The sequence below is a fragment of the Pan troglodytes genome, chromosome 21 (assembly GCF_028858775.2).
Source record: "Pan troglodytes isolate AG18354 chromosome 21, NHGRI_mPanTro3-v2.0_pri, whole genome shotgun sequence".
In the NCBI taxonomy this organism is placed as follows: domain Eukaryota; kingdom Metazoa; phylum Chordata; class Mammalia; order Primates; family Hominidae; genus Pan; species Pan troglodytes.
In genome coordinates, this window is record NC_072419.2 from 26,788,378 (window position 1) to 26,815,417 (window position 27,040).

Here is a 27,040-nt window from a genome sequence, read left to right on the forward strand (position 1 = left end):
TGTAATCCCAGCTACTTGGAAGGCTGAGGCAAAAGAATCACTTGAACCAGGAGGCAGAGGTTGCAGTGAGCCGAGATTGTGCCACTGCACTCCAGCCTGGGCAACAGAGCAAGACTGTCTCAAAAAAAACAAAAAAAAGAAAAAGAAAGAAAGAAAATATAGAATTTCATAGTAGTACAAAAGGACAGGTGGCAAGCACACAAACAATTTAAAAATGTAATCTAAATAATTGTTGTAAATCTGAGAATAAATGCAAAATAGAAAATGACTCTTAAGCTAAATTAATCTAATAAAGACCAAGAAGTTGTTGAAAATTGGGAGGGAGGTGGCAAGGGAGGAATATGCATTGTCTTAAGGGGAGAAACCCAAGAGTACTATTTCAGTGTTGACTCTTATATTTAGAAGGAATAAGATTAAAGAATCCTTTGAAACAGCATGAAGGAATTCACCTTCCCAACACTGCAGAAGATAAAAGGGAGAAAACAAAGGAAAACAGACACAATGGTTAAAAGTGAGGGTGTAAACCAGAATGACATAAGGAGAAAAATTCAGTGAATGTCATGGGTGGATTAGGGTTAGGGCTTCAAACCACCCTGTTATAAGAACCAAGACTCTGTTTTTACACTTAATTCAAAATATAAGAGAAATACCCAATCAAAGGGCAACAAAAGCTTAAAAATAAGAAGATGGTTCAAAGTGCACCAGCAAAAGACTGTCAGGCAAATTTCACACAGCTATTAGAAACAGCAATAATATTAGTGCCCAAGAAAGTGAATTGGAGAAAGAAAAGATTTAATCTTGACCAAGGGTAAAATCCATGATGAGAATATAGAGGTCATGAACTTTTTACCTGCCAAACATGGTTGTATCAGAGGATGGCCACAAAAACAGAAGTGCACTTGCAATATGACCTTCGTTTCTTGGAGTCCCACTGAAGAAGGGAAGGAACAAGCTGAAGCACAGCGAGGGAGGGGCTCCGTCACTCCAGATGCGCAGCCAGAGGAGTGAAGATTCAGGGTGTGCAGGATGGCCAGCCAGTCTTCAAATACTTGAAGACTTTTCATATGGAGAGCGAAATTAGTCTTGCACATGATGGCTCTGGGAAACAGATCTAGACAGGCCCCAAAAGTGATGGGAATGCAGTGTTTATTCATCCCGAGGAACAGCTTTCCGATAGAGTGAAAGTCTACTCCAAAGAAAACGGTCAACCCTAGGAGACAGGAGCCTGCTGCCAGGCAGCCTCAAAGCGGGAGAGCACCTGACTGCCGTTGAATGTTTACCACGAGACAGACACATGGTAACAGATGGAACTCTCACCATACCCTGAGGTCACTGCCATTTGCATCCCCATGTTGTAGGTTAGAGAACCGAGGGTGCTGTGAAGCTTAGGTAGTTTGCCCAGGGTCAGTTAGTAGGGAGGTGATAGACTAGGGTCCAAACTCAGGTGGTCTGGCCCTGGATCAAGCACTGTCTCTGTTTCGTTCTCTTTCCCTCTCCTTTCCCTTTCTTGTTGCTTCCCTTTATCTCTCATTGACATGGTGCAGGGCTTATACTTGATGGCTTTTAAAAGTCATTACCACAGAGATTCTAGAGCTTAGTATTTACAGCTACAGTCAAATAAGCAGTTCAAAAAGAAAAAGTTTATTTCCTTCTCTCATTAAAAATAAAAATATCTGGAGAAAAGCAACCCAGGCCCAGTAAGGTGGCTCCCTGATGTCAACAGGAACCCAGGCCCTTCCATCTTTTTTTTTTTTTTTTTTTTTGACAAGTTCTGACTCCTGTCACCCAGGCTGGAGTGCAGTGGTGCAATCACAGCTCACTGCAACCTTGACCTCCCCGGCTCAGGTGATTCTCCTACTTCAGCCTCCCGAGTAGCTGGGACTATACAGGTACATGCCACCAAACCCAGCTAATTTTTTTTTTTTTTTTTTGTATTTGTAGTAGAGATGAGATCTCCCATGTTTCCCAGGCTGGTCTCAAACTTCTAGGCTCAAGGGATCCGCCTGCCTCAGCCTCCCAAAGTGCTCGGACTACAGGTGTGAGTCACCATGCCTGGCCCTCTTTCTATTTTTAATGTGTGGTTTCCATTCTCAGCATCTCAAGATGGCTGCTGTGTTCCAGTCATTCCATTTGCAAGAGGCAAGAAAGAGGAAGGACTAGAGCATGATGACTTTTCTCATTACCTCATCCAAGGACTCCTGCTTGTATCTGCTGACCACCTCTTAGGTCTTGAGTTGGGAAATGCAGTTTTTCAGCTGAGCATATTTCCCAAGAGTCTGTTACTAAGAAAGGAAGGAAGACAGAATATTGGGTTAGGCAGCCAGCAGTCCTAGCCACCGTGAGTTATTGCTGAGTGATGGTGGCACTGTGCTATGGCAAATCAGTGTGGTTGAAAAGTTATCTGCTGCTCTCCACTCAAAAGTTAGTGGCACTTTAGTTAGTGGCAGAGAACCCTCAGTTTGGATAACCAGTCCTTGTGGCACTTCATTAAATATAACCAAGCCCTTATATTAAAGACTGTTCTCTCCCTTGCCTCTTTTACCTTTTCAGGGCTGGTGACCTCTCTTGACCAACAGGAATGTATGGGTGTAAGAAACTTCTGCTAGCTTCTTCTAAATGTCTGCCTACAAACTCCTCTTAGTGTTTAAATCTGCTGTTCAATGAAAGAAAACAGTATGTGATGAACCATTCAGAAAGGAAGCTTCTTTTTACTTTTCAGGCTGGATAGCTCTGTGTCCCCATAAGCACACATGGAAGAAGGAAATTTCTTGTACTGGCTTCTTCTTAATGTCTCCATACAAATTCTTTTTCTGCTAGAAGCTTCCATTCAATGAAAGAACACAGTAAATGATGAACTGATCACAAAGCAAGCTTCTTTTTCCATAGATCGTTTTCTAATTAATTGATGTCTCCTAAACTCTGTGCAGACAAATTTATTTGGCTTTGGAATTTATAATTCTAGCTTCAGTTTTGCCTGCTTTGTGAAAATGCCATAATCCCATTAGTTTTCCTTTAATTGCTCTTATTCTTTAGAGTAGAGAAGTATGCAAAACAACTCTACACATTTAAGTGCACACAAGAATTATGTGGATTATCAGAATGCAATTACATTTCAAGATTTTAGTGAGCTAATTTTCAATTTGGACCTTATTCTTTTTTCTCCTCTTCCTTTTTATTTTTGCCTAAACACCACTACTTGAAATGATAACTCATTGAAACTTTTATAAATGAAGTAGCTCTCAATTTGTTCTTTAGCACTGCCACTTTCCGCCAAGGCTTTTTCACTTGTTAAATCATGACTTATTAAACTGATGTAATGTTACCCAGATTTTATTTTCTTTTATGCTACAATGCTCCTTGTAGTTCCAGTGAGGTTTCAAAAGCCCAAAGCACAGTATTCAGTATTGTGCACGTCAAACTTTTCGCCAAAGCCTTCAGTGGGCTGCTTTATAATAACTATGAATATAATGCTATCAACATTTTAGTGGGGTATTACTAAACGAGCTATATTACTAATAAGAAAACTTTACCTCTGCAATTTTGGTTACAGTAAATGACCATTATTTATTTAGTTGTTCCCTTTTGCTAAATATAATTTCACTGCAGCCTCTTAATGGAGAGAGAATATCCAGCTTTAAACATTGGTTCTGTTTTGCTGTTTCATTTTAATTTAATCTAGTTTGAAATTGCATTAAATACATCACGGCAATGTACTAAGGCTTTACAATTTCTATTGAGGAAGTGTATAACCAAAAGTTTCCTGTCAGCTGGAGTTTAGTCAAGCCCCATGAGTTTAAGCACCAGCCAGCATTTGCCTGCTTGTCAAAGGAGAAAGAACTTCCTCTGCCCCAACATCCCTCTTGACTGCAAGTAAACTTATTGCCTGTCATAACTCTAGGAGTATTCTTGCCTCACAGCCCTGAGGTCTTAGACCCTGAGTGCAGCAAGCCAGTGGGTATCGGTCTTCCACCAAAGGCCTCAGGCTCCCTCTAGGCTGCCCCTCTGCTTGCCCCCTTTTTCTCCTCATAACTGCCACCTGGCAGCCAATTAAAAGTCAGAGGGACCAAGTGGTGGCCCATTTGGGGAGCCTCAGGTCACTATGCTGTTTTATTTGGTTTTTGCAATGACACTTCTTTGTCTGATTTTAATTTGAACCAATATAATAAAAAATCATGAGTCTACATGAAAACCCAAGGGCCTGGCATTTCTTGGGAAGTCAGATCTGGCCATACTGGATCCATACTCTACACTGGCAGCAACTAGATGGAACTCAGTCATGGCTGAAATCTCTGGCCCAAGCACAAACCCTCCAGTTTGCCACAGTATCCTTGACAAAGAAGACGAGTATCAGCTATCATCCATTATTGTGTTTTTACTGTTACTTTCCTTACAGTAGAGGAAAGTTTCTGTTCCCACACACATCTGCATCAAAAATGAGAGAAAGATGGAGGGGAATAAAGAGAAGGAGAATATTTCTCTGACAAGACAAGGAATAATCCTATACTTTTCAAAAGTAAATAATAATCTGTTTCTTTCCTTTCCTTTTCTGCCTAGCCCCTCTATACCCTTAAATTTCAACCCCAGATACAATTTCTGTGGCAGATTATTTTTGCCAAAAATGGCCACCACATCCAATTCATTTCCATGTCCTCTTCCAGAGCCTTGCCCCTCCTACATGAAGAGGTGGAGTCTAGGTTCCCTTCCCTGGTCCTGGGCAGGCCTTTATGGCTATCTCCATGAATCGAATATGGTGGAAGAGGCACTGCTCAACTTCCAAGACTAGGTTGGAAAAGAATATGGACCTTTCTCTATTGGCTCTCTCTTTCTCAGAACACTTTCCCTTGGAACCCAGCCACCACGTTATGAGGAAGCCCAAGCTACATGGAGAGGCCACATGTAGGTGTTCTGGCCAACAACCCCAGCTCAGATCCAGCCCTTAGCCAACATCAACTGCAAGGCAAATCATGACAATTCGTTGTCACATTTGAATACCCAGCATATTTTCCAGGAGAAAGAAAAAGGATTGAGATAGTTTAATTATCTTCAGATGATTTCAGCCCCCAGCCCCTGAGTCACCCCTAGCCTTTGAGTCTTCCTAGCTGAGGCCCCAGACATGGTGGAACAGAGACAAGTTATTCCCCACCTTGCCCTGTCTGAATTACTGTCCTGCATAAGCTGGGAGCCTAATGGTTGATTTTTACCACTGAGTTTTGAAACAATTTGTTACACAGCATTACATAACTAGAGCAACTCCCTCTGAGAATTGTTTCTAGGTGCTCTTTCCACCTGTTTTTTTTTTTTTTTTTTTTTCAATTAAAATCTGATTGATTGTATCTGGGGACAGAAAAAGACATACTGAACATTGCTATGTCTACTTTTTTTTTTTTTTAAACCACTGTCACCACTTTATCTATTATCACTGAAATAAGCATTTCTAACATGCTTCAGGTCCCATGCCCTACAGAGGCTGATATTAGTCAACACCTGACAAACAGGGAGGTTCCCAACAGCAGTCAGCGGCGGTACACGGGGAAAGTTCCTCGCAACCATTTCACTCTCAACGAGGAAGAGGATTGCTTTAAGGCACTGACTTGGATAAGGAATAACTCCATCACCACAGAAGGTAAGGATGTCGGTAACTGTGCATCTCTTCAGAATAGCGTTTTATTTTTATAATGAGTCTCATTCTTCATCTAGTTCCAGTATATAATTAGTGCCTAATTAATTCCAACCAAATCATTCATCTGTCATGCTTTGTTTTCCAGATTAATTTACAACTTGTTGTCATTTTTGGATACCCAGCATGTTTGCTGGGGGAAAGAAAAAGGCTTGAGATAGTTTAATTATCTATAATTATTTTATTATACAAAATGAATATCCGAAGAGCAAAGCATGGCTAAAATCATTAACTAATTAAAGAATAATTTAATAAGCAAACATGTTTAGCAATTATATGGAAAATATGTCTTCTTTTGTGAAGCTGAAAAGACCTAGGAAGAAAAAGGCCTGTATTGGAAGGGCCTTTTCTTCTTTTCACAACCCATTGTTCTCTTTCTTGGTGTTGCCTGAACAGTTCTTCCCACAAATACACAGACTCGAGTTGCATGCCACTTTTTAAATTGAAATGAAAAAGGGAAACATTGCGCAAATGCCTCTGCCACTCAAAAGTGTATTCTCAAGCATCTTTCTATTGCTTGAATTTCATTGAAATCATTCAGCTAGTGAAACAACCAGAAGAGAGCCTGGCTACCTTTGTGTCTTTAATTGAAACCTAGGAGTCAAGGTTTGGAGATAACTTAGAGCAGCCCCTTTCTTTTGCCTAAAAGTGAGAAGATGGTTAGTGACCTGGTTGAGTTCCACAGCCACCTGTGGTTTAGAGTTCAGTCCAGGGATGTAAAACCACTAAGTGCCCAGAAAGTGAGCATCACTGTGTAAAATTAAACATGCTAATTTATTTAATACATGTATATAAATATAATCTAATTATATTTGTTAATACATTAAAATTAAGTATAATTTATTCTGATTTTTGGTGGACCATTTAGGTATTAACTTTTGCCAAGTTATAACATTTACTGCATTAAGAAGTTACTAATTTACTACATTCAACATTTTAAAATGAGTATCAAATGGCATTCAGTACGTTGCTGGATTCAATTTGCTGATACTATTTATAGGCTATTTGCCTCTAAATTCATAAATGAGGTTGACCTGTAGTTCTCTCTTTTATGCATTGCTTGTCAGGTTTTTGGAATCAAGGGTATGCTAGTCTCACAAAGCATTTTTGGAAGCTCCCCATATTCTTTGGGGATCTGAAATACAAAGTAACTTAAGGGTTGGACAGAAATCACCCATAAAACCAACTGAGTCTGGAACCTTTGGGTAGAGGTGGGATATATAGATAGATTATACCGGCAACCCAGATTTTTTAAATGTCATGAAGTATTTCATACTTTCATCCAAGCTTGGAATTATTTTCAGTTTTGCATCTATGTATGTTTAAACCTGTTTTAGCCTTTTAGTCATTCTGTAGTAATCACCCCATGATCTATGTAGACTCAGAGTATTTTCTTATCAGGGAAAATTCTCTAATCCATGGGTTGGTGAATTTTTACTGTAAAATACCAGTAAATATCACTTTGGGGGGCCAAGGTGAGAGGATCACTTGAGCCCAGGAGTTTGAGACCAGCCTGGGAAACACGGGAAAACCCCACCTCTACAAAAAATACAAAAATTAGCTGGGCATGGTGGTGTACACCTGTAGTCCCAGCTACTTGGGAGGCTGAGGTGGGAGGATCAATTGAGCTTGGGAGGTCAAGGCTGCAGAGAGGCATGATTATGCCACTGCACTCCAGCCTGGGTGACAGAGCAAGACCTTATCTTAAAAATTTTTTTCTTTTAGACTTTGCAGGCCATATGGTCTCTGTTGCAACTCTTCAACTCTGCCCATTTAGTGAGCAAGCAACTATAGACAATATGTAAATGAATGGGCAGGGTTGTGTTCTGATAAAATTTATTTATGAAACCAGACATGAGCTGTAGTTTGTAGTAACCAGCTTTTAGCCATAACATTTTTGACAAATCATTACCATTTCATGAAGTCCAGACCTCCAAATGTACCATAAGTTCCCCAAAAGCAGAAAAGCCAGTGGTTCAAGACAAAATGCACAGTTCATCTTTAAGACTGCAGCCAATCCTGTCAGCCTGCAGTGCTGTGCTTTAACTTTGAACCTTTGTGTGTTTTGGTTGTTTGGGCTAGGGAGCATTTGACCAAGAAAAGAGCCTTCGAAAGTGGCACTGCAAGGTCTTAAGGTGGAATATTGATAGCAGAGAATTTAGAAACCCCAAAGCAAGAAGCACTATAGTCTCTTTCATGTGCCTTTGTATTGTCCTCTTGGTTCTCACATGGAGGAAGAGCATCAGTGTTATTCTGCTGACTTGCCCAGTTGTCAGGGATGGTGATGCTGTGGTGTCCCCTTAAAGGGAAATGCTTTTTCAAGATTTAAGACTGACTCCCAGCAGCCAGTGCATAAAGCCATTTGGAGTGCCTGCTTTTGTCCACCAAATAGCCAGATAAGAAGTATGTGGAAATTAGTTTCCTGTCTTACATGTAGGTGATTTTCTCCAGGTCTGGTGCTTAATGACTCCCCCAGGCACCTCTCAGGTAGGTGCTCTTAACACTGAAATGCTAGGACCAAGCTCTGGGAGCCTTCAGGGAAACCTGACCTGGCCAAGTTCATTTAACTCTGTGTAGAGGCCCTTTTCAAGTAAATTCTCAAGTAAAAAAAGTTAAGAAAAAAATGTTAACATCTTGCCTTAAAAAAACTTTCTCCTCTTTGTATCTTTTCTGTAATCCAGGTCATACTCAGACATAACTTTAGTCCCATTCAGACCTTATTCTCGCCGTTATTATTCTTGCAGCATCACTGGATCACAGTCCAAATCTCAGAGCAGAGGAGGCCTAGGACAGAAAGCCCGTCCCCACCTAAGCCAAGAACCAACAACCACAGACAGAATTATACCCACACAGGCTCCCAGGAAATGCAGCAAAGAGTAGGATCCAGTGTGAGAGGAGGCCTCGAGGTAGAGCCTCCTAAATACACCATTGGCTTCTCTGGCAGGCTGAAATACATTTAGCTGGGAGGGCATTCCATATAGAAATACAAATTCATGCTAAATCACTTCAGTCACCTTGTGACCTCTATTTCTTAACTGAGACTTTGGGTATATGATACTTGAGTTTCATTGCTGGGCTTTCAAATCCCTTTTCATACTGCGGAAAGCCTAGTGATCTTTCCAGAACTGCATTTTGAAAAGAATATAGCTGTTGCAGGATTGCTTCTGAGACATCTACAGTACCATACTTGGCTGAAGCTCCAAGCCATTTCTTTGATAATTTCAGCTCTACTCTATCTCAGTGTCACTTGTATCCAGCATAGTGCCTGGCACATAGTAAATGCAAAATAAATGTTTTACTGAATGTAAGTGAAGACAGTTCAGGATGTAACTCTTTTCCTTACCTCCCACATGGTGAGTTTTATCAAAACTTTTTGCATTCGGCCTACCTGGAAATAGATGCTCAATTGAGATGAAGACAAGAGAACCCTTGAATGAAATTGAAGCTATTCTTTAAAAATTCATCCTTAGTAATGAGAGTAATAACAAGCTGGCTACACAGGATGAGTTAAGCTCCTCCTCACGAATAACAGACATTTATAAAGTCAGTCTAGCTCAGGTTCTGGAGTCACGTGACTTGGGTTCAAATCTTGGGTCTGCCGTTTCCCTGGGCAAGTTACTTAACTGCTTTGTTTCTCAGATTCTAGATAATATCTACCTCACATGGGTTGCTGAGAGGGTGAAAAGAGATAAATGAGATTACGTGCCATACTCAGGACAGTCTCTCATACATAGAAAGAGTTTCATAGAGGCTGCCATTAGCATTGCTCTTACTTCTATGTGTGATGGAATTAAAGGTACCCTAGAGTAGAAGTCTCAGCCCCTGCCACCAGGGCCCTGATGAAGTTGAGGATATCAGTCTCTATTTAAAGACAGGGATCCATGTAGACCAGGTGCCAGTCAGCTATAGAGCCACTGTGGCCTTCAGGAGAGCCCTGGAGGCTGTGAAGTTTGGAGAAGGCCTCCCCGAGAAAGGAGGATTTGAGCTCAGTCTTGAAGAGGGACAGGATAAGAAGAGAGAGAGGCTGGGGGAGTTTGGATTGTGTCCAAAAGACACTGGGCCAACAACGTGGGCTGGGCAGAGTCTGTGAAGGGCAGCAGCAGAAGATGAAGCCAGAGGCATGGGCAGGGACAGACACTGGCGGGCCGCAAGCACCCAGCCACGTCCAAGTTTAACTGGTTACCTTTTAGGGATGGGAGCTGACCAGGTGGGTGCCGCTGTACACACATAGCACTTTGGGAAAATGGCCTTTCCATCTGTAGTACCCATGCCAGCAGAGAGAAGGTGACCATGGGAGAATGGCTTACCATGGATGGCAGTAGCCAATAGAGGCGAGGCAGCTGTGGATGCAGGAGCTAGCTGGAAGTGGCCACCCTTGCTGCATGTGGTGGTCTTGCTGACACAGCCACTGCTAGCTTATTTCCAAGTCAGCTTATGAGATGGTGGTGTTGCAGGGCTTTTCCGTAGTTCAGCTAAAGATGGGGTCCTTGTCCGTCCCGTGGCCACGAAAATGTAGCCTCGCAGACGGTTTGAAGGGTGAGTAAAATAGGGTTTTACTGGGTGAAAGGAAAAAAATGGGGTGGAGGAGGGGGAAGCAGGATCCTCCGCAAGGCCAGCCGGCTACTTGATTCCCAGGTTCCACACAGGAAGAGGAGGGGCCAGGCTCCTCCCCACTGCAGATGGCATGCATTTCCGGAGGCTCCACCCCAGTGTGCAGGCTGGTTGGAGTTTTTCTAGGGACTCCCTCCCACCTGCCTGTCTCATTGACATTTGAAGCCAGAAGCTAGAAGTCTGGCACATGATGGAAAGCAAGGAGCAGGGCTGTGCTTATGCACGTTTGAAAGGTCGCATGGAGCCATCCGTGACCGTCCTGGACATTTCAGTCCTTGCTTTTTCTTCATGTCACTCTAATAACACCAGGAGGAATGTGGACAGTTTTCATCATAGTTTATTTTTACTCCCTCAGTGCTAATTTCCCCTTTTTTAAATACTTTAGCATGTGAGTTGGGGCAAGGGAGCCAAGGACAGTGAAAAATAGTTTCATCGTGTCCCACTGGCTGTGGTTGGGTGACATGTCCCTCCGGGAACCACACCCTGAATCCTGACAAACACCAGTGCTGATGTTACTGAAGCCCAGGGATGTGAGGGGAGAATGGTGGGTGGATTGTTCTAGAACAGTGGATATTGGGCATCAAGAACAAGAGATACTCCCAGGAGGAAGTCGGCTCTCCTTTGAACTTCTACCCATTGCAGACGCACACAGATACCACCCCAGAGAGTAGCTCCTTCCCACAGTCACTGTTGTATTTCACATCTTCTGCTTCCAAAGGAGAACACAGTGGTTCTGTGATGGAATTAGTCCATCCAGAGGACATGGTTTTCCGGGCTCTAGAGTTGGATGGATTTATAGAAGTAAATTACCCTAAACTATTAGAACTGCTCTAGTGCCATGGAGAAGAGCTGACATCACAGGCTCAAATGCTGCTTTCAACTGCAAACAAAACCTGGAGTGTTCTGCTGGGGGGTTTCTGATAGAACCCAGCAGCCCAATACATTATAACAATTTATGGCACTTATTGAAACTAATTGAAATTCATCTGCTATTACCTCTGTACTTTCCATGAAAATGAAAAGTAGGATGAAAGTAAAGTAAAAAAAATAAACTGCCTTAATGGCTCAAAATGGATCAATTATTTTCATCTTTAGCTAAATACAGTTTACTGCCTTATTAAAAGCATGTTTGTAGGAAAAGTATAACATTAAAATTCCACCGCATGTATCATCGAACAAAGCCTTTGTTATGTTATATCTAATATATTCTTCCCTTTTTATTCAGCAGAGCAGAACGGGACAGGTCACATTTTGGGCATAGAAATCTTATGCTTTGACTTCTAAAAAGTAAAAAGCGCATTGTCTGGTTCTATTCGTGGGCTATATATATATACACACACATATATACACATATATGTATATATATACACATATGTGTATACATACATATATATTTCATTAAAATACAAAAGAATAGGTAAATATGCATAGACATAATTTAAAATATATAAACTATAAAATGTAACATACACATATACATATATGTGTATATATATATACACACACACATATATATTTCATTAAAATACAAAAGAATAGGTAAATATGCATAGACATAATTTAAAATATATAAACTATAAAATGTAACATACACATATACGTATATGTGTGTGTGTATATATATATATATATATATATACACACACACATATATAGACAGAATCTTGCTCTGCCATCCAGGCTGGAGTGCAGTGGTGCAATCTAGGCTTACTGCAACCTCTGCCTCTCAGGCTCAAGTGATTCTCCTGCCTCAGCCTCCTGAGAAGCTCAGATTACAGGCATGCACCACCATACCCGGCTGATTTTTGTATTTTTAGTAGAGATGGGGTTTCACCATGTTGGCCAGGCTGGACTCAAACTCCTAACCTCAAGTGATCCTCCCGCCTTGGCCTCCCGAAGTGCTGGGATTACAGGCATGAGCCACCACGCCTGGCCTGTTTTTTAATGAGTGTTTATTTCACAATTTATTAATAATCTGTGATCGCTACTTAAAAATATTTCATTATCTAGTTATTTGCTGAAGATATTTACCCATATAAAATGCCAGTTGGAGTATATTTTAGTAACGTGTTACATATCCATCTGCAAGTGTACTGCAGTGCTATGAGACCTGATTTTGAAATAGACTCACAGGGTTTGAGTCCTGGTGACCCACCTGCTCGCCATGTGACCTTGAGCTCAAGATTTAACCTCTCTGTACCTTGTTTTCTGGATAAAATGATAAACCCTGTCTCACAGGCCTGTTGTGAGGATGAATGAGTCATATGTAACCACTGTATGTCTCTTTTGAAGCAGAAAAAGGAAACATAATTATTCATTAAAATACAAAAGAATAGGTAAATATGCATATACATAATTTAAAATATATGAACTATAAAATGTAACATATAATTCTTGTTTCTCTGGCCTTAAAAATATAATAACTGTGAAGAAAACTTCATGTTAATATTGTGTGCATAAATCCTGAATTTATTTCTTATACTCTTGAGATCTAACTTCATGGCCAGACCACCAGACCAGCAAATCTTTCCCTCCAAGTCCTGATTCTCTCATTGGAGAAGCTTCATCTTTATAGCATTGAGCGTGACCATGAAATGGCAGCAGAGCACAATTTCCAGATGTTTTAAAGTCAAGCACTCAGTTCAAAAGAATAAAATGACTTTTTAGCATCTACTAAAAATAATTTCTTTAAAAGTTGTCCCATTACTTTTAGGGTACATCTATGACTAAAAGAATTAGCACTTTATTTTACTTCTTGAACTTAATAGGGAAATCAACTTAGTTTTCCTTTCCTACGAAGTCATTTTACCTTTAATTACTTGTTTTCTAACTCCTGAAACTCTTACATACTGCCTTTAGGAACCAGGATGATGAAACTGGCATTTTTCCCCCTTGATTAACATAAATTGAAGAACTTCCTGCATCTTGGTGCATTATTCTTTTTTTTTTTTTTTTTTAAGACAGAGCCTGTCTCTGTCACCCCCCAGTGGCACAATTGTGGCTCATGCAACCTCTGTGCCCTGGGTTCAAATGATCCTCCTACCTCAGCCTCCCGAGTAGCTGGGACTACAGGCATGATCCACTATGCCCAACTAATTTTTGTGTGTTTTTAGTAGAGATGGCGTTTCACCATTTTGGTCAGGCTGGTTTCAAACTCCTGACCGCAAGTGATCTGCCAGCCTCAACCTTTCGAATTGCTGGGATTAGAGGCGTGAGCCACCGCACCCAGCCCCAGGTTGAAACTTTAAAATGTGATCGCTTTATGTGCATGGTCACTGTCAAAGTTGCTGATTTGTTCGTTTACACCTTGAGAGGCCAAGGTGAGAGGATCACTTGAAGCCAGGATTTTGGAACCAGCCTGGTCAACATAGCAAGACCCCATCTCTACAAAAGTTTTTTTTAAAAACTAGCCAGGCATAGTGGCACGTGGCTGTAGTCCCAACTACTCAAGAGGCTGAGGCAGGAGGATTGCTGGAGCCCAGGAGTTTGAGACTGCAGTGAGCTATGGTTGTGCACTACACTCCAGCCTGAGTGACAGCAAGACCCCATCTTAAAACAAAACAAAAACAAAAATAAAAAGATCATCTACATTTCTACCAACATTTTAATTGGCAAGTGCTAGTTCCCTTCAGTCTGAAGTGGGGAATTGACAGCTCACTCAGATATTGACTGCATCATCACTTTCCGTCTCTCTCTCCCCTGTTGGGCTGTTGACGCTGGCACCCTCCTTCCTCTAGGAAGCACCCTTGCACATTCTGTTTCAAAGGCTGCCACTGGTTAGCAGTGCGAGAATGACTTCGGGCTCCTTCTTGCTTGCCAGCTTTAATTTTCGGAGCTTCCACACAGTCGCCTTTTTACGGGTGCTCTGCCTGGACCCTACTGCCCGTCTCAGATCTGCAATCAGAGTAATGCACGATTTATTCGCTAAAAGGAGCAACATGAAACGCTAAAAGGTCTTCCATGAAAACTGCCATGGTTATATTCCCTTATTCTTTATGGGGAATCCACCCAGAGTGTTCTTATCATTTATTTGCCATTTGAAAGTGGGGCAGCCCATCCTTTACCTCTGTCACCTGTTAAATCGAGAGCAAAACTGGTCACTTCTCATCTGTTAGGTAAGCTGATCTGGGAAGGAAACAGTGACTAAATCTTTTAGCATAAAACTGATATCCAGGGGAAATCATCAGTTTTTCCACTCTACTTCTTTTATATGTGTCTAGAAACTTCAAAAACAGTGTATGTGATATTCCGGTAATGTGAAGGAAGGTTCCATGAGTTATAAAGTACACAATGGTAGGTATACATGAATTAAATTCATCTTTAATATGGACATACTATATATCCAGAAAATTAAAATTTAAATAAATAAATTCATATTTAATTAACTGAAGTTTTCCGGCTTATTAAAAGCATGCTGTAGGCCAGTGTGGTGGCTCATGCCTATAATCTTGGCACTTTGGGAGGCCAAGATAGGCAGATCACTTGAGGCCCAGAATTCACTACCAGCCTGGCCAACATGGTGGAACCCCATCTCTATTAAAAATATAAAAATTAGCCGGGTGTGGTGGTGGGTGCCTGTAGTTCCAGCTACTCAGGAGGCTGAAGCATGCCAGGAGGCAGAAGTTGCAGTGAGCCGAGATGGTGCCACTGCACTCCAGCCTGGGCTACAGAGTAAGACTCTGTCTTGAAATAAATAAATTAATTAATTAAAAAATAAAATAAAAGCATGCTATCAAAGAACATATGTCATAGGCCTCCCATAACTGGGTCTATCTCACCTGTCTATACAGCTATCACACTGTTCTGTGCCAGTGGAGGCCCAGACACCCCCTGCACATACTGGGACACATAACTGTCAGCCCCAACACCTCCCTCAGGCACAGCCAACAGAGTGTCCCCCAGCTCCGGTCATTATTCACTTGCCCTCGGTTCGTCCCACCCAGCAGCTGCTTTCTCTCACATACTTTTAAACACTTTCTTCCTTCCAACTCTTACCCAGGGATTCAGGAAGATCTGTTTCTCTGAGGCGCCTACTGTTTGACTGTGTCTCTGCCCCCCTTTCTTTCTCTCTCCATTTCCTTCCTTCCCCATATCTCCTTCTTGATTCAGCCCAAAATTGACTTAAACGTTGCAAAATGAGTTACCCAACTGCTACTTCCATATAAAATATAAGAAGGCCTGGTCATCCAACGTCACGTTTACATCTAAAAGAAAACCAGGGGTGGAAATCTCTCAAACTTCTACAAATTCCCAGAAGTTATATCAGCCTCCTGAGTAACTAGGACTAGAGGTGTGTGCCATGCTTAATTTTTTTTTTTTTTTTTTTGTAGAGACAGGGCTATGATGTGTTTCCCAGGCTGGCCTCGAACTCCTGGCCTCAAGCAGTCCTCCTCTCTTGGCCTCCCAAAGTGCTTGGATTACAGGCATGAGCCACTACATTCAGCCCTGTCTTTCTTTAAATAGCACATTAAAGACGTAATTTCTTGTTTCCCTGAGCTTAAATGCCACCAATATGACAGGAGTATTATTTTATATCTATCATTTGTTGTAGGCACACACAATTTTGGTTACATTAGGGACTATGTGGGATTTTATGAGCCTACACTGGAAACCTAATAACCAGATCTAACATTGTTAAGGGGAACATATTTCTATCTTACATATCTCAGGTGTATAGCCCATTCTGTGACTGGATAGTTCTTATAGTGCCAACTTAGTAGTGAATACCAAGCAGAAATATGTGCTGGGAAAATCTGGCTACAGTGAGTCATTTTGTGCTAAATATTTACAGGATCCAAAAGTATGATCCAGCTAGCAGGAAGAAAGTCTTAGGATCAGCAATCTAATAAATCTCTGACATATATCCACGTATCTGGTCAGGAAATAGTACTGTGGTGATAATTACAGTCACATCCAGTGTAGGCCAGGCACTGTGCTAGGCTCCAGGGATAACATGATGGGAAGGGCAAACATGGACCTTACAGTCCAAACAAGTCATCTGGCTGCGAAGCCTGGCTGTAGCCTGGCTGCGTAGGCCATGGTGAGTGCTGGGAAGGAAAGGTGGAGACCGCCCACAGGCCTGCTGGGGCCTCATCTGCCTGGAGGCTGGACAGTCTGTGGGGCCCAGATATAGCTATGGGCAGCCTGAGGCCTTGACATGGGCTCTTCAGAAGCACTGGTTCCAGCTCATCCATATTAGTAAATTACTCTGATAAATGTAAGTAATCATATTTTTAAACCAGTTTGATTTGTCCCGAAATGAATAATCAAAGTCTTTGTCTACTAGGCTTTTTTCTGGAGGGGGCCCCAAAATATAAGACTTTGGTTATTCTAAGAGTTATCACCATGCTTATATTTTGCTGTATGACAACATTATATATGGGCATTTGAGTGAAGCCCTTGTTATTGTTCACAGTTCTAAATGCTATTGTTATCAATAATGATAACAATATGAGGGATTATGTATAAAAGTACCTAACTTTGTGCCTGGCATAGAGGAGTCCAGAGATAAACATGAACTGGATCTAAAAATCCTTTACAAAGTAAATGTGAGCAGTGTTGCAGAAAGAACTCACAACTGCACAAAGATTATGAAAAGAATAATCTCCCACAGAATGGAGACATTTAAAGGCAAGAAATTGGGCCAGACACAGAGGCTCACATCTGTAATCCCAGCACTTTGGGAAGCCAAGGTGGGGAGATCACTTGAGGTCAAGAGTTCAAGACCAGCTTGGTGAACATGTCAAAACTTCGTCTCTACTAAAAATACAAAAATTAGCCTGGCATAGTGGCGCTGACCTGTAATTCCAGCTACTCAGGAGGCTGAGGTGGGAGAATGGCTTGAACCTGAAAGGTGGAGGTTTCACTGAGCTGAGATCGCGCCACTGCACTCCAGCCTGGGCAACAGGCGAGACTCTGTCTCGAAAAATAAAAATGAAAATAAAAAAAAGGCAAGAGGTGGACCTGGTCAAGAATAGTAGGCCATCTTACATATTAATAACTAGTTTTTATCATGTTTTGTTCTATTTGTGGAAGGATGTGATTTGACCTGTAACATGTTCTTATTTATTTAATATAACATTATATTATCATGGCATTCTACTATATTTTATGGGAAATGAAAGAACTATAACTAGTCATAGAAAGCCTGTTTAAATGAAAAGTTTGAGATGAAATCACGCAGGCAGTCATCTCCCATATGACCATGCTGGTTTGCACTGCTGGTCAGTAAATATTCATCCTTCTCTCCCTCCTGTGTGGGCAGAGTGGACGTCCTCACTCCCGTGCTCATGGGCATGACCATGACACTTGCTGTGGTCAATGGGATGTTAGTGGATATGATGTGGGCGGAGGCTTGACATATGCCTGGGCCCTTGTGCTTGCCTTTCTGTGCACCTGCATTTCACCATAGATAGCAAATGCCTCAGGTAGCTGTCAATCCAAGCAGGATGAAACACACATGGTGCAAACAAACCCAGCCACAACCTAGAGCCAGATCAGCTGACATCAGTCCACCCACAGGTGTGTAGATCACCCACAACGGGCTTCTTGTTTGACATTGAGTTTTGACGTGGTTTGCTATACAGCATTACTATGATGATAACTGACTCTTAAGATAACCGAAGTCTCATATTTTTGTTAAACATAAAGGTAGCCAAAACTGTTTAGAAGTCACATTATCTAGAAATAAACCTGTAATTTTGAAATCAGAGATTTTACAAAATGTATTACCTTTGGAATTGAAAAGTATCATCCTCTCCAGCTGCCTGCAGTCCGTGGACCACCCTTGCTGGATCAGACACCTCTCCAAACCCCAGCAGCACCACAGGCCCAGTTTTCCGTGAGCCTGTGAAGAATAAGCCCAGCTCACAGTAGAGCTGCTAACAGCCATCATGAAAGAGACCAGAAAATACAAAATCCTTAGCTGTGTGAGACCTAAACACACTTAAATTCGTTCAACTGAAAATGAATATTGTTTTGGCTTGCCTATTTCAAAACGACAGAAGACCTAAAACCTTTTATAGTTTTCGGTTCAAGTTTTGCCTTTCCTTGCAGGCTGATTCTTTGTTGTGCCAGACAGCCAAGATTCATGTTTCGTAGCAGCTGGGAGCCTCAATAATTTAAGCAAAATGTTGCCTGTTTCAGCCAAGGAAAATGCAGCTCACCAAGGAATGTTGCATTGTAGCATCTGAACAGAGTGGGGGTCATAGCCATAAAACTCTCCTAGCGTCCTAGCGAGGGCAGGAATGGAGAGACCCCACTCCCTCACTTCAGTGCCTTCTTGGCTTTCCATAGATGAAGAGCAGGGAGTATGGGAGAACTTTCTAGATGCTGTTAGCTTCCAAGAAGCCATCTGAAAGTTACTGTAGTTTATTTTTCCTAAGCAAACAAGACAAGCCATCACACTTCCTTTCAACTTTGGATTGAAAACAATTTGGGCATGATTTCCTCAACCAAATTGAATTAATACACTTGCCATTTATTTTGGCTTGTAAAATTCCTTTTCATATTATTTCATGAACAGGAGAAAAACAGAGAGACATTCAATGAAGTGTACATTTTGTGGTAAAATTGGTATATCTTACCTGGAAAATGAGTCTACAGCAGTTTATTTCTTTGTGAAAATGTGAAAATGCCAATTCAATGTCAAAAATAGCATATACTACATTTCATTAATTTAATAGTGTCATTGACCTTAAAACTGCTAAAATAGTAGAATAGCATATGTAATTGCTTCTGTAGTCTTTTTGAGAAATGTAAATAGTATAGACTATTTATCATCAAAATGCTCTTACACAAGGGAAATCTGTCAAGATTATTTTGTGATTTTATTTTTGCTAACAAAAATACTGTCTTTCAGTCCCTCTAGCTAGGTCTTGACACATTATATTCTAAAAATCAGGGTTGAATCTTTGTAAAATTATCTGGTGAAAAGCAGAATGTTCTGGCCTTTAATTCTCAAAAAAGGGAAAACTTCCTTGAAATCAATCCAGTTCAACATTTAAATATTAAAATATCAGTAACATCATGAGCATGAATATTTTTTACCATTGCCTTTTTGTCTGTAAGGAAGGACTAGTATACATTGCCAACATTAGTAATTTGGTTTCCTTAATAAGTATAGCAAATTGGGAACAAAAGCAAGATAAAAGGTTTTTTTCTAGACAGTTTCTTTCAGCCTAATTTCAACTTCAAATTAGAGGAACATAAATGAATGTCCTACTTCTGCATTAAAAGTACTTGACTACTTTGTGGGATGTTTTGTGCTGATTCTTTACTAAATGATCTTGGTCGCCGTTGCTAGGTAACACCGCTGGCTTCCTGCAGCTGAAAAATGAGAGGGTTATACGGAGCAATTCGGCATTATTAGCATCTGACTAAGGTTTTTTGGTTTTCTGAACTGTGTATCTTAGCGTTTTCCCTTCTTTCCTAGGGAATATCATTGTCTATGGGAATACAATTGATACTTACACCACCGTGGAGACGCTCTTAAACCTTGGCGTGAGCGGCAGCCGCATCCACCTCGTGCAGCCCCCGCCCGCCTCCACCATCACCTGCATCAACAACTACTCGGTGGAGAGCGCCGTGGCGGACGCGCTAGGAGCCGCCGGTGTCACTATGTACCGGGATGCGATCCTGGCCCAGTGGAATGACGGCCTGCACCCAGACCCCATCTACAGCGCCTCCTTCACCACACCCACCAAGCCTTTCAGACTCCAGTGCTCTGTAAGTGGGTCCCTGCAAACCTCACTCACCAGCCAGGGACAGAGGACATCTCCAAGGGATTTGGGGGTCTGGAAGATTGCGGGCAGTGAATTTGTAGTACCAGATGTTGGATTTTGTTTTCTGTGTGTTCAGATTACCTCTTGCTGGGTAACAACCCACCCCAGACTCAGTGGCATAAAGCAACAACAACCGTTTATTATTCTTATCTCTCCTGGTTTTTTATTATTATTTTATTATCCTTATCTCTTCTGGCTTTGGCCAGACTCAGCTGGGAAGTTCTCACTTGAGGTCGCTCATGCGGCTGAAGTCAGCAGTGGGTGGGCTGGAATTGTCTCAAAAGCATAGTCACTCACATGTCTGGCTGTTGATCCTGAATCAACTTTAGTTGAGATTTTCACCAGAACACTTAGAAGTGGCCCCTTCATGGGACTGGCTTCCTCACAACATGGTGGTTTGGGTCTGAGGGTAGAGCGGAGAGAGAGGCAGCGTCAGCTGTGTCACCCTGGATGACCTGGCCTCTGAAATCAAGCAGCATTCCTCCCACCACATTCTATTTGCTAGAGGCAAGTTGCCAGGACCAGCCCATATTCAAGGAGTGGGAAATTAAACCCTGCCTGTTCATGGAGGTCAAAGATTTGAATGGAGAGCGCTTCTCTTTACGGAGAGCTTGCCCTGCCCCAGGACATTCTGTCACCTCATCAGGACAGCTCTGTAAAGGGAAGTATCCCCAGTTTACAGAGAACGCTGTGGCTCTTAAGTCAGTGGCACTGCTGGTTCCCTGCCCAGCCCAAGGTCTATGCTGCCATTAACCTCTTAAGATTCTGGCAACAGCAGTGGTGAGTCTTTCCCCATGACACACAACTTCTGGCAATGTGTATAGAGAGAGCACTTTCCTTTCCAGGTGGGTGACACCCCACCTTCCAGCCTGCACCCTCAGAGTTTTCAGCTTAGGAGGTTAGTAGAAGCCCTCAGGGAGGGAAGGAGGGAAGGGGCCGGTCCATCTCACTGAGAAGCAGGGGAACCTTGCTCGAAAGGGAGGCTGAGGTCAGTATGAGGATAATGGTTGTGTAGGTCAAGGGTGTGTGTTAACGGTTGTGATAAAGAATGCCTGCTAACATCCAGTGGGCAAGCCATTTAGGGGCAGGCATTCACAGCAGGCCCTTACCTAGGAGTAGGGGGTGATCAGCCTAAGTCAGGGCTTCTCACTCAGGTGCTGCTAAGGATTGAGAATGGTGGCTCTCACCCTCACCCCAACCCAGAACTCAAAGGACAGGGGCTCAAAGCAGACCACTAAAAAAGACTAAAGAGGAAGATTTTTTTTTTTAGAATCTCTCATTTTATCCTGAGATCCATGGAAATTGTGTATTCTACTCTGTAGTTCATTCATTTATTCATTCATTCCATAAATATTTATTGAACACCTGCTAGGTTCCAGGCTCTGTCCTCGATGTTAGGGATGTAACAGTGAAAAAGACAGGACAAGTCCACTTTATTTTAAAAAGTGATACTGTCTATACATGTATGTCATGACACCTATTTAAGACAGGAAATATCAAAATATTTTTGCACAAATTTTCCCTCAAAAATGGCAAACCTGGAAGATGGCCACGTTTATTCTGGAGCACCTCTAGAGGTGAGTGTGTGCCTTGTTCAGGAAGCAGAGGCCTGAGAAAACCTCCCCAAACATCCCATTGGATAGCAGCTCTTCTGACCTTCACTTTCCTATTCAGATTAGAATCAAACTCCTGACAAAAACATCTGGCAAATTAAATCGACCCTTGAACACATGAGGAGTAAGGGCAGCAACCCTCCTCACAAAGTTGAAAACCCACATAGAGCTTTTGACTCTCCAAAAACATAGCTACTAAAAGCCTACTGTTGACCAGAAGCCTAACTGATCACATAAACAGTTGATTATATGAAAATATATTTTGTATTTTATATGTATTGTATACTCTATCCTCACAATAAAGTAAACTAGAGAAAAGAAAATGTTATTAAGACAATCATAAGGAAGAGAAAATATATTTATTCTTCATTAGGTGGAAGTGGATCATCATAAAGATCTTCGTCCTCATTGTCTTCACGTTGAGTAGGCTGAGGAGGAGAAGGAAGAGGAGGGGTGGGTCTTGCTGTCTCAGGGATGGCAGAGGCAGAAAAAAAATCTATGCGTAAGTGACACACAGTTCAAATCCATGTTGCCCAAGGGTCAGCTGTAACCTCAACTGTCTTGATCCAAGGCACCTTCCTGCTACATTTTCATCCTAACACCGTCTGAGTCAGACATTGGCTTGTTTGCTGTTATATTCTTTCTCCTACCTTCCCTGGTCTGCTTGGTCTCACAAAGAATGGCCCCTGCAGATGACATTTCCCAGGTTCCATTATTCTCTGATTTTCATCTCTATTTGAACAATAGTTTGTACCTGTGGGAGATTAAACATGGGAAGCGGGGAGTCAGGGTAGGTATCTCTCATACTGTCTGCTTTGGGCAGCATCTGTCAGGGCATTAAGCACTTTTTGGTGGGGATGAATATGTCCATCCTCTTCACTGTGGTCTTGGTGTCGTGAGTTGAATTACATCCCCCAGAAAGATATGTTGATGTCCCGACCCCCAGTACCAGTGAACATGACCTTATTTGGAAATAAAACCTTTGTCGATGTAAGCAAGTAAAGAGAAAGTCATCCTGGATCAAGGTGGGCCCTAAATCCAATGGCTGGTGTCCTTAAATAGAGAGATTTGATGGCATACAGGGACACGCAAGGAAGAAAACCTCACGACAGTGGAGGCAGAGGTTGGTGTGATGATAGCTGCAAGTCATGGAATGGCAGGAATTGCTAGCAATCGCCAGGAAGTAGGAAGAGGCAGGGAAGCCTTCTTCCCTAGAGCCTCTGGAGGGAGCATGTTCCTGACAATACTTGGATTCTCCAGAACTGTGAGAGAATAAATTTCTCTTGTCTTGAGCTACCCAGTTTGTGGTACTTCATTACAGCAGCCCTAGGAAACTAAAGCAGGTGATGTCACAGTGTATGTACCTACTAAACCTATGATGTTGATAACCAGAATCATACATTATATACTATTTTTCTATTTGGCTTCATTTACTCGGCATGGTGATTTTGAGATTCCATATAGTTCCATGTATCAATAGTTCATTCTTTTTTATGGCTAAGTAGTATTCCATTATATGGATATATCTCATTTTGTTTATTCATTTGCCTGCTATGCACATTCTGGTACATGTCTTTGTGTGGATAATATTTTTATTTCTCTTAGCTGTAAACCTAGAGATTGTCTAAGTCATATGGTAGGTGAATGTTGACCTTTTTAAGAAGTTGCCATGTTGCTCTCCAAAGTAGCTATACCATTTTACATTTCCATCAGCAATGTATGAGAGTTCCAGATACTCCACGTTCTTGTCAGCACTTGGTGTTGTCAAATTTTAGTCACTCTTGTGGGTGTGGCATGGTGTGTCGTTGTGTTTTTTTTAATTTGTGCTTTCCTGATGATTAATTATGTTTGGTATCTTTTCGTTTTTTTAGTAGCCATTAGTATTTCTCCTTTTTGTGAAATGTTCAAGCTATTATAAATGTATTTAAAATTTTGAAATTTCCAGTTGATCACTGCAAGTTTACAAAATGCAATTTATTTTGTGTATAAACATTGTAACTTGAAAATGCTAAATTCTCTTATTAGCTTTTGTAGTTGTTTTTTAGGTCCATAAACATATCATGTAAATAGAGGCAGTTTTACTACTTCTTTTCTGATATTTAGGTCTTTTATTTCAGTTACTTGCTTTATTCTACTCACTAGGACCTACAGTGCAATGTTGAATAAAAGTGGAGGAACTAGACATCCTTGCCTTGTTCCATATCCCAGAGAGAACTTGCAGGCTTTCACTATTAAATATGAGATAATTTGGCTGTGGATTTTTCTTTGGTGCTTTTTATCAGACTGAAGAAGTAACCTTCCATTCCTAGTTTGTTTAGAGGTTTTTATCATGAACGGCTGTTGAATTTTGTTAAGTGAATTTTCCATATTTCTTAAAAAGAAATATGGAAATTTTCTTCTTAATTCTTTAATACAGTGAATTACATTGATTGATTTTTGAAAATGTTCAGCCAGCCTTAAATCTCTGGAATGAAACCCAATTGGTCATAATGCGTTATCTTTCTATATATTCCTAAATTTTATTTGCCAATATGTTTTAAGAATTTTTGAAACTATTTTGCAACTATATTCATGAGGGATGTTGATATAGAATTTTCTGTTTCAGTAATGTCCTTGTAAGGTTTTGGTGTTCGAGCTGTGTTGGCCTTATAAAAAAATTCGGGCAATGTTCCCTCCTTGTTTATTTTCTGAAAAAGTTTGTGCAAGATTGGTATTTTTTCTTTCTTGGACGTTTGACAGAATTAACCAGTGAAACAATCTGGGCATGGAGTTTATATTGTTGAAAGGCTTTTGATAACAAATTCATTTTTTTAACTAGATATAAGGCTACTCAAATTTTCTGCTTCTTCTATAAATTTTTGTAAGTTGTAATTTTCAAGAAATTTGTCCATTTCATTTACATTTGTCAAATTTGTTGGCATTAAGTTTTTCACATATTATTTTGTTATCTATTTGATGTCTAGGATCTGTAGTAATAACCCCTCATTTATTTCTGATATTGGTGAATTGTGTTCAGTCTCTCTGACCCTCTCTCTGTTTGCTGCCAGTCTCTCTGTCTCTGACTCTCTCTCTTTCTCTCTCTCTCCCAGTGTAGATAGGGGTTTGTCAATTTTATTGATCTTTTTCAATTAACCAGCTTTTGAGTTTGTTAATTTTCTCTATTATCTGTCAGTTTTCTCCTCTATTGATTTCTGCTCTTAATTATTTTCTTCCTTCTTCTTGCTTTGGATTTACTTTACCCTTCTTTTTTCTAGTTCCTTAAGGTAGAGCCTGAAGTCGTTGATTTATATAAGCGTTTCAGCATAAGTTTTCCATTATGTTTGAGCTGCATCCCATAAACTCATATGTTAACTTTTAATTATCACTTAATTCAAAATATTTTCTAATCTCCCTGTGATTTTTTTATTCAACCTTGGATTATTTAGAACTGGATTCTCTAATATTCAAATATTTAAGGTTTTCCTAAATATTATATTTTTTATTGATTTCTAGTGTAATGCTGTTGTCATCAGAGAACAGTGTTTTAAGATTTAGAGCAAGGGACGGTAGCTCACACCTGTAATCCCAGCATATTGGGAGACCGAAGTGGGCAGATCACTTGAGGTCAGGAGTTCAAGACCAACCTGCCCAACATGGTGAAACCCTGTCTCCACTAAACATATGAAAATTAGCCAGGCATGGTGGTGCATGCCTGAAATCCCAGTTACTCAGGAGGCTGAGGCAGGAGAATCGCTTGAACCTAGGAGGTGGAGGTTGCAGTGAGCCCAGATGGCGCCACTGCACTCTAGCCTGGGCGACAGAGCAAGACCCTGTCTCAAAAAAAAAAAAAAAAAAAAATTATTGAGACTTGTTTTATGTCCAAGCATATGGACTAACTTTGTGAACATATAAGGAATATGTATTACGTATTATGTGCTTGCTAAGTTTAATGTTAGTTCAATATGGTTGATGGTGATGTTAGACACTCATAAGTCTTTACTGATATTTTTATCTCATTCTATTAATTGCTGAGAGAAGGGTATTAAAATCTGTTACTATTACTGTGGAAGTCTCTGTTTTTCCTTTTAATTCTTTTGATTTTTGCCTTATCTTTTTGGGGGCTCTGTTATTGGGCCCATGAGCATTTATAGTTGTTATATCTGCCTTGTGAATTGTGCCTTTTATCATTATGAAGTGTTCCTCTTTATCTCTGATATTTAATAATATCCCTTATCTTAAGGTCCAGATTATCTGATACTAATATGACCATTCCATTCTTCTTATGCTTACTGTTTACATGATATATTTCCCATCCATTTACTTTCTACTTATCTGTGTCTTTGTGTCTAAAGTGTGTCTCTTGTAGGCATCATAAAGATTATATTAATATTTTTAGTGCTGCATGACAAATTGCCACAAATTTAGCAGCTTAAAACAACATCCATTTACTAGTTTATAGCTCTAGTCAGAAATGCAGGCAAGGTGTGGCTGGCTTCTCTGCTTAGGGACTCTTAAGGCTAAAATCAAGGTGCCAATCAGGCTGCATTCTATCTGGAGCTTGAAGTCTTCTTCCAAACTTGTGTGATAGTAATAGAAGTTAATTCCTTGCAGCTGAGGACAGAGGTCCCCACTTCCTTGCTGGCCCAGCCAGGGGCTACTCTCAGCTCCTAGAAGCCATTCATATTTCTTGCCTCATGGCCCCTTGCATCTTAAATCCAGCAACAGAGAATCTTACTCATGTCAAATTCCCTTCATATTTCAAATCCTTCTTCAGAAAAAGCCTGGTCCCTTTTAAGGTTTACCTGATCAGGTCAGACCCACTGAGCATGATCTCCCTGTCTTAAAGTCACATGTGCCATATAACATCACCTTACACATTCACAGTTCATGCTTGTACTTAAGGAAGAGGTGGAATCTTGGGAACCATCTTAGACTTCTGCCTACCACATGCTTTTTATCCTTTCTATCTCTGCATTTTATTTAAAGTACTTAGACCATTAATATTTAATGTAATTACTGATATGGTTAGATTTAGGTCTACCATTTTATTATTTGTTTACTGTTTGTTCCCTCTTCTTTCTTTTCTGTTCCCCCTTGACTGCTTTCTTTAGGATTATTAGAGTATTTTTTAGTAGTCTATTTCAATTGGCTTTTTATTTTATTTTATTTTATTTTATTTTATTTTATTTTGAGATGGAGTCTTGCTTTGTTGCCCAGGCTGGAGTACAGTGGCTCGATCTCAGCTCACTGCAAACTCCTTCTCCCAGGTTCACGCCATTCTCCTGCCTCAGCTTCCCGAGTAGCTGGGACTACAGGCGGCTGCCACCACACCCGGCTATTTTTTTGTATTTTTAGTAGAGACGGGGTTTCACCGTGTT

General features: G+C 40.9%; 1 protein-coding gene across 17 annotated transcripts in view; it reads left to right on the forward strand.

Moving 5' to 3' along the window:
• The window catches only part of CFAP61 (cilia and flagella associated protein 61), a 306,350-nt gene that overhangs the window by 205,712 nt on the left and 73,598 nt on the right, over positions 1–27,040 (forward strand). For all 17 annotated transcript variants that reach the window (XM_016937529.3, XM_016937533.3, XM_016937534.3 and 14 more), the window contains 2 exons: positions 5,449–5,623; positions 19,722–20,014. In XM_016937529.3, coding sequence (XP_016793018.2) covers positions 5,449–5,623; positions 19,722–20,014 — 468 coding nt within the window. The remainder of the gene's footprint in view (positions 1–5,448; positions 5,624–19,721; positions 20,015–27,040) is intronic.